The following is a 7,587-nucleotide window of genomic DNA, read 5'->3' as shown; positions in this document are numbered from 1 at the left end:
GGAAAAATATGGTGTATAACTGGAGGGAACATGTTCACACAAAGTGGCCCATTTCTGAGCCAAATCAGCTGAGACACATTAAATTGGACAGCAGCAGTGGGTGCAACCCATCTACACTGCTGTAAATCAACCCCTTCATGCTCTCTTCTGCACCAACTTTGACTAACTTCAACTAACAGATCCTAGTGTCATTATGAATTATCTGATAATCCACCTTTGGATCTCCTGCTTTCCCTTATCCTCACCTGCTGTAAACTAACCTTGCATTTTCTCCAGCAGGATTATTTGCAAACCACCATGGCTGTCCCCTCAGGTCCCTTCAGCTGTCACTTACAGCAGTCTAAAGGATGGGATAAGCTCGTTGCCTGGGATGCTATGTGGGAATATTTGACACAGCAGTTCCTCTATGGAGATAGTAAGCCAAGGGATTTGCCTTTTCTGGTGCAGGACACCATGGGCTATGATTGATCCTGCATCAGGAGGGAGGGGACAACAGGAGCCTGGTCTCAGGGAGGCTGTTCAGGGCTTTTGGGTTGCATCAGAACGCTCAGACCACAGCAGCCTGTGAGCTTTGCTGTGGTCCCTGTGCTTCCCAGAGGTCTCCATTGCACCTCCTCCTCATGCACCATGGGCAGACCATCCCTCTCCTCCTGGGCTTCTCCCCACCTCCAGCCTAAGACTCTTCTCCTACCCACCTTGATCACTTTGCTGCATGTTGGTTTTGCTTTATGAGCTACCATGAGCCTGGGGAAGACCTTCAGTGCTCTGCTTTCCATATCACAGGAAGAAGGCAGAGCCCAGCTGCTCCATAAGGGAAGATGAGAGCCACAGTGGGCAGTGTGCAAGTGAAGACACACGCTTGCTCGTGCCTTCCTGAGGCTCCATTGGACATGGAGTTTGTACACAGGAAAGAAAAAGTAGAAATACTTGTAAACACAAAGTTAAGTTCCTTTGCTGATGAAAAAGAAGAAGAAACTGAGCTTCTCTTTGGATTTTCATGCTTTTCACTTTCTGCCCTGTTGCAGTGCTGCACTCAAAAATGCTATATATAAAAAGGAAACCTTGTTAGAAAGCCATTAGGAAGAGATCTTCTAGTTATTGCTTTCCCCTTTCCTTACAAGTCCAGAGTGGGCTCCCCACTCTGTGTTTAAAGCTGTATCTGCCTGTAACTCACCCACAGCTCGGAGCACTAGACCTCCCTCCGCGAAGCACATGCACCGGCAGATAATCCAGATCAGTTTACCTCTGTGTACCTGGCAGCACGCTACTGTGCAGTGACCAAATATCAGAAGAGTTTGTGGTTAATTAGGATCAGATTAATCCCTGCTGACTGCCTGTCTCTGTGTAAAAAGGGCATTAGAGGTTAGAAAGTATTAAGCACCTTAAACGTCTACTTGCATAATGTAAAAACCTGCTGAAGATCCAGACTTTGTGCTTGAAAGTGTTGATGTGAAATTATTTATTAGAGGCATTTAAACATGCATCTTATCCTACTGAAGTAGGAAAATCCATTAAAAATTTTCCAGGAGGAAATGTAACAAATATTTGGCCATGGAAAATCATAAACCAGCAGCACAATGGAAACAAGACATCTACAAAAAAAACAAGGCCTTAGAGATTTTGAATATTATTTCCAACTTCTAAGAATTTGGTTCAGCATATGAAGTATAATTTTTGTGGCTGCAATAAAGCTTTTTCTGGGATACAATTGCACCTAGTTTTCCATTTTATTGCTTCCTATTTGTCATAAAAATACAACAGCTAATAGTTAGATAGCTTCATATTTACACCCAGTCTATGGCACTCCCCATGGAGCTGAAGGGGCTTTGTAGAAAAGACACATTTCCTTGCTCTTTTATGTTCAAATTATTTAACGCATTCCTGACACTAAAATGTACGTTATATTTTGTTGGATGCTCAGCTATCCCTAAGTGGTTATTGGACATGTCAAAATATGAAGAACTTCTGTGCTTTTCTCTTAATTTTATATGTAATAGTATTTTTAAATAAGGAAGGATCCTGAGGTTGATTTTAAACGCTGAGCAGCTATATAAATGGAGATAATAGTAGAAAGATTTTTAGAGGCAAGACAGACGAATAAAGGATCTACAAGTCTGTGAGAAATTTTCATATTTAGCCACATCTTCACATATGCTGATAGATCAGCGGGCTTTTTTCTTTCTTATTTTTTGTGACACATTTATATAAGCATTAGGGACATTTATATAATAACAGGATATTAGCTCCTTTTGAGGTCATCTGTTCTTGTGCCTTATTCCCCATTTACAGTCATAAGCTTCTCATTGTGACATCACCTTGGCGGCTGCAGCAGTACCTGTGATGTCACCAAAAGGGATTATGACCTGACGTGGGGAGTAAGCTGCCAGAGCAGATCAGCTCCTAAAGAATAAATGTTTTGTTTAGCCCTGCTAGCAGGGGGAGAAGGAAGCACCCCACCCACCCTTTCTCCTCTGCCTGTCATGGTCGGTCAAACGTTGTACACTTGAGCCAAGTTGGTTCTCTGACCTTATCCCCAGGCTGCAGGGAGGGTATCTGTGGGATGGCAGGCAGGATGTAAAAGCTGTGGCTCAGTACTAAGCCGGTTTGGCAATGTGGCTTTCAGCGTGGATCCACCTGGGCAGTTCAGGCCACAGGAGAGGCCAAACTGCAGCTGATGAACTGGTCTATGCAGTTCATAAATAACTCTAAATAACATTCTTCTGTGTTACCCACTCTGGAAGTTCCCATTTGATCTCACCTCTCTTGCCTACTCTACCAAATCCCTCTTTCTGAAAACCAGGCTTTTTATAGGATGTCAGCTCTGCAACTTCATAAATGTCTTCATCTTCTGTTTGGTTCCCTGTCATTTCAGCCAGATCAGTAGCAGAAATTGTAGTTGGCAACATGCTCATACGAGGACCTCTTCCAATGTCATTTACTTGGCATCATTTATTTGGCACTGTAGGGGACTGTGATAGTCAATTAGATAAGCATTTGGGGGGTATCTGAATGAAAATCAGCTTTTAACATACTTTATATTCCCTGTCAACAGTAAATGTACTTAAACTGTCAGCTCATGTAGTCATCTGGGAGGAAAATATGCTGCCACAGTGTTGCTCCCCACCTCTGCTTTTGGCACGTCTTGTCTGAGTGTGAATTTCCACCAGGCCCCATGCAGGGTACTGACTCTCCCAGAAGCATTTTAAACCTACCAGTACCAAAAGGGCAACTTTTGGGGGCAGAGGTGGCATTTCACAGACCAGCGAGTCAACTCTAAATGTGCTGATGCAGCACCTCTGAGCCACTGCAGGCAGCAAAGCAGCTGATCTGTGACAGCAGCCGCCCCAGGTCAGCTGTGCACTCAGGAAGGGTCTTATCATATATTCAGAGTCCACAGGGAAGCGACTTTACTGCTAAGATCTTCATATAACACTGCAGGAAATATATACAGAGCTGAGATTATCTCTTTGGAGCTAATGCATTGATTTTCCCAGAGTTTCTTAAGCCATCTTCCCCTATGAGATCCACATAGGAGAACTACTTGGACAAAATCTTCACTCTCTCCTCAATCAGCTTTTCTTCTTTCTTATTTTTTTAATTCAAATAAGCTTCATGAACCTAAAAAGAAGTGATCTTGTCCTTGTGATTTCTCAGCCCTTTTGCATTCTGCCTATTAAAAACCGTATAATGAGAACAGTGACCGTCAGTTACAAGACTGACCTGATTTGGGCTCTTATTCAGCCTACGCTTCTGCGTGTGGAAATGTGTTGCTTCATCAGCGTTAACCTCATTCGGTGAAAGAGGAACTCCTGTTTGCTGTGCTTTGCTTTGCTTTCCACCAGCAAAAGGCACCCTTCCACCCCCCGCAAAAGATATCACACAACACACTAGAAACACCTACCCTGCCACTTGAAAAAGGAGTTGACTCCAGCACTGATAGCTCACACTGCTTGTTAACTTAGTGCCTGGCTAAGTTTTGGGTTGCTCCCACTACCTGTCTCCAAAACTGCCCCTGGGTACAGTTCAGGGCTTGTTTATCCCAGGACTCACCCCAAAAGGCAGATCCTGCCCCAAGGTTGGGTCGCACACAGTCCTCCAACGCCAGCCCATCAGCCCTTGCATCCCCAAGGGTACCCATGTGCATAGGGCAGGAAACACTCATCCCTACTGTGATGTTGTAAAAATCACTGCTCCGTTATTCCACTTGCAGTACTAGAGATAGAGGAAAATGAACCCACAGAAATGTGATATTCACGTTTTAGAGCCATGGGGGCTGAAGGGGACTGAGAGCCAGGTGCTGCACAGTTTGGCACAGCCAGCCTGTGCCACTGCCCCTCTGCTACATAGCCTGCAGCCATGGGTAGGGAGGCTACCTCCAGCTGTGAGAGCTGCCAAAAAGCCTTTATCACTGCTAAGGATGCTTCTTCCTACCTGGAGCTGGGCAGAAGGGTGTGAGTAAAGCAGTCCTTAATGCCAGTCCTCCACTCCCCATCTGCATTGTGCAGGGATGGAAGCCGGGACCTGCTCCAATCCATGTGCAAAGAAAATGCTCTAAGCCTCGAGTTGCAACAAGGCTCCTTGTTAGATCCAGCTTCTGGGGGCTCCTGCAGGATGGAGACCCTTTGTGGGGCTCTGCACCGTGTGTCCTCCCCACTGGGCCTGGACAGACAGGTGCTGGCACTGAGGTCATCTGCTCAGTGAGGCCATGCCCTGCAGAGGGGTTACTGCCATGTCGGCACATGGAGCTTTGTCTGAGATGCCGTCACAGGGTCAGCTGGCTGGTTTGTCTTTTAATAAAGGCTCACAGAAATGATGCACTTCCCTGGACTTCTCCTTTGAAGGTGATCCGCTGCAGTGGCCATCCTTTGAGGAGCCAGATTCCATCCTCACGCCCCAGCGGGAGGCAGAGGCGGTGGCATTTTGTACAAGGCATGTGGATAGCAGTAAGCAAATTCCCTTGCACTTGCTCGGCTGGGTGTTTCAGGGCTCCGCAGCCAGCCGCCTTCCCGCAGAATAAACTCTGTATGAAATGATAATGGAAATTTTTCTTATCCTGAAATTCAGCAGAACCTTCTTCCTGATTGAGCAAATGTGTTGGTATCTTGCAGTGCGGGCTCTCTCCTGGAGATGTAAGCGAAAGGAAGCTGGTTTGAATTCAAGTTAATTTTCCCAGGGTTATGTCTCTTAAAGAGAGCAAGCACACAAAAACCAGATGCAGACAGAAGGCTAAATTCTCATTTATGAAGGGATGAATGTACAGTAATCCTACTGATAACAGGGTTGTCCTAGAGCGAAAGGAAGATTGCTGGAGACCAACCTGACACATTAAAGAAAACAAGAGGGTTCTGAAGAAGAAAACCTGCTTCTCACCTGGTGTTCTCACTTTTTTCTCTTCTAGCCTTTCTCTGGCCTAAATTCTGCTCTGGATTTCTGTGTAAAGTCATGAAGCAGGAGCCCAAACTTGCCAAATCCCAAAAGCAGAACTGCTTCCGCTTTCCTCTCAGCCGCCACGAGAACCAGGGTTCAGTTTTATTAATAAATCAGAGAAAACTCCAGTCTCCTGGGAGAAATATTTGGGGGAAAACAGGCTTCCAAAGAAATCTCCCTCTGCCCACATTGTCCATGTGGCCTGTGCCTTTCCCTCCAATTTCTCATCTCAGTCCTGTGACTTCTGGCTGTTTCCAGGGCTGAACAAACTCCTCACCTTCCTCCTCAATGCCACCACTGTGGAGACTCTACTGTGAGTCTGTTTTCCACAATCTCCATTGCCCCAAGGAGCCTCCCAGCCTGAACTGCCCCAACAGCTCCCCATTTGCTCCAGGACGAAACTTGATGTCGATGGTTTACATTCACACTCCTGTACCTGAGCACAGAATCTGGCCTGGGAAGACCTTGAAGTTCTGGAGAGCAGTTGTCTCTGACCATTTCTCTTTCGCTTGTCTCTGCTTTCTGCCCTTGTGTGTTTTTCACACCAGACATTGTGATGGCGTTTGTCAGTGCTCAGCCGTGGGGGATGCTTCAGCAGTCTGTCCCCTTGCCCACCACGATGGTCACACAGGAGGATATCGAGTGCCCCTACGGTAACAGTGCTAGCACACCGCAGATGCAGTTAGGACCTAATCCATCGGTGAAAGCAGCCATCACCAGCCGCTTCTCTCCAGCACTTTCTACCAGTTCTCCTCCTGGTTTGGGGATTTGCTCACACATCAGGAAGCTCTTTGCTGATTTTCTACCCAAAGAGTGGTGGTTTTCTTTGCTCAGTGAGGGGACAGAGAGGTTGAGCTCCCTCTGAAGCTCTCAGAACTGTTCTTGTAGATGCCCAGAGGAGCTCCAAGGAGGCACAGGACCATGAGCCCCAGCCTCCAACCCACACACTGCCGTGCTGTATTTACTCCAGACGTCCTCGTTTTGTGCCCTTCCTCATCACTTCCCTCACAGCCGCTCTAAGTTGTCTTAGTGTCAAGAAGCAGTACTCAAAATACAACTTCTACCTCTGCCCCCTTCTGTCTTTCAAGAGTTATCTTGGGGACCAATCAATTGCATTCCTTTTTAACATATTTTCTAGCAAATGATTTCATACATTTCCGTAATGATTGCCAGCAAATTTATCAGTACTTTCCTCAGTACCTTTTGATGCATATGCAGATTAAGACTCAAAGAAGAATGTGATGCCTAAACTAGGACACAGGCAAGTTTAAAGACTAGGAAAAAAAATCCTAAAAAAGAGCCAGAAACTCCCTTTCCCCACAGTGACGTAATCCTAATAATTCTGTAGGTCTAGGACACCTCTCTTTCTGACTTGGAATATTTGTAATTGGCCTATTTGGTTTGCAGCCCCCAGGTTATGCCCCAAACTACCCTCACTTGGACAGCTCAGCCTCTGACTGTCCAGGCTCACTGGGCAAGCTCAGTGTTCAGATTTACTCCCACATGGCACCAGCTTCTCCTCGGACAACCAGTTCTCGGTTTTGGACGCCACTTTGGGAAGAGAAACTTAAAGCTTAGGCTGCTAAAGTGAAGGGGCATGAGATTTTTGGATCTGGTCTTGATTGTGATAAATGTGTGGACCCTCTCCCAGTATTTTATCACTTGTTTTTTAGCCACATTTGGTTTTACCAACTCTTCCTTCTTTCTTACTCTACTATCATTTGTCCTTCTAGTAATTCATTAATGGATTTTCTTTTTATTAATTATATGTAAAGCTCATTTCTTCCTCCTCATGGATGCTTTGAATAGCATTGGACAATTTTTAGTTTTTTTAAGTCCTCTCTCCTTGCTGCCAACACTGGTTTTGCTGCTAAGATCCCTCCATAGCTTTCTTTTCCTGAATCAGGCACAGAGAGGGAGGGGTTGAAACAAACACCCAAATTTCTACATCTCCTTTTATTAATTATATGTAAAGCTCATTTCTTCCTCCTCATGGATGCTTTGAATAGCATTGGACAATTTTTAGTTTTTTTAAGTCCTCTCTCCTTGCTGCCAACACTGGTTTTGCTGCTAAGATCCCTCCATAGCTTTCTTTTCCTGAATCAGGCACAGAGAGGGAGGGGTTGAAACAAACACCCAAATTTCTACATCTCCTCTGTG

At 45.5% G+C, this 7,587-nt stretch overlaps 1 protein-coding gene across 1 annotated transcript in view; it reads left to right on the top strand.

Annotated features, from left to right (window-relative positions):
- Window positions 1–4,729: 4,729 nt before the first annotated feature.
- Window positions 4,730–7,587, top strand: part of SERPINE3 (serpin peptidase inhibitor, clade E (nexin, plasminogen activator inhibitor type 1), member 3) — a 26,305-nt gene continuing 23,447 nt past the window's right edge. Inside the window, exons 1-4 of the mRNA XM_010148116.1 lie at window positions 4,730–4,781; window positions 4,842–4,943; window positions 5,399–5,521; window positions 5,976–6,185. Of these exons, the coding sequence (XP_010146418.1) occupies window positions 4,730–4,781; window positions 4,842–4,943; window positions 5,399–5,521; window positions 5,976–6,185 (487 nt within the window). The remainder of the gene's footprint in view (window positions 4,782–4,841; window positions 4,944–5,398; window positions 5,522–5,975; window positions 6,186–7,587) is intronic.

This window comes from Eurypyga helias, unplaced genomic scaffold (genome assembly GCF_000690775.1).
Source record: "Eurypyga helias isolate BGI_N326 unplaced genomic scaffold, ASM69077v1 scaffold8510, whole genome shotgun sequence".
NCBI lineage: Eukaryota > Metazoa > Chordata > Aves > Eurypygiformes > Eurypygidae > Eurypyga > Eurypyga helias.
Note: the sequence above shows the minus strand (reverse complement) of the source record. Positions and strands in the feature narration are given on the sequence as shown.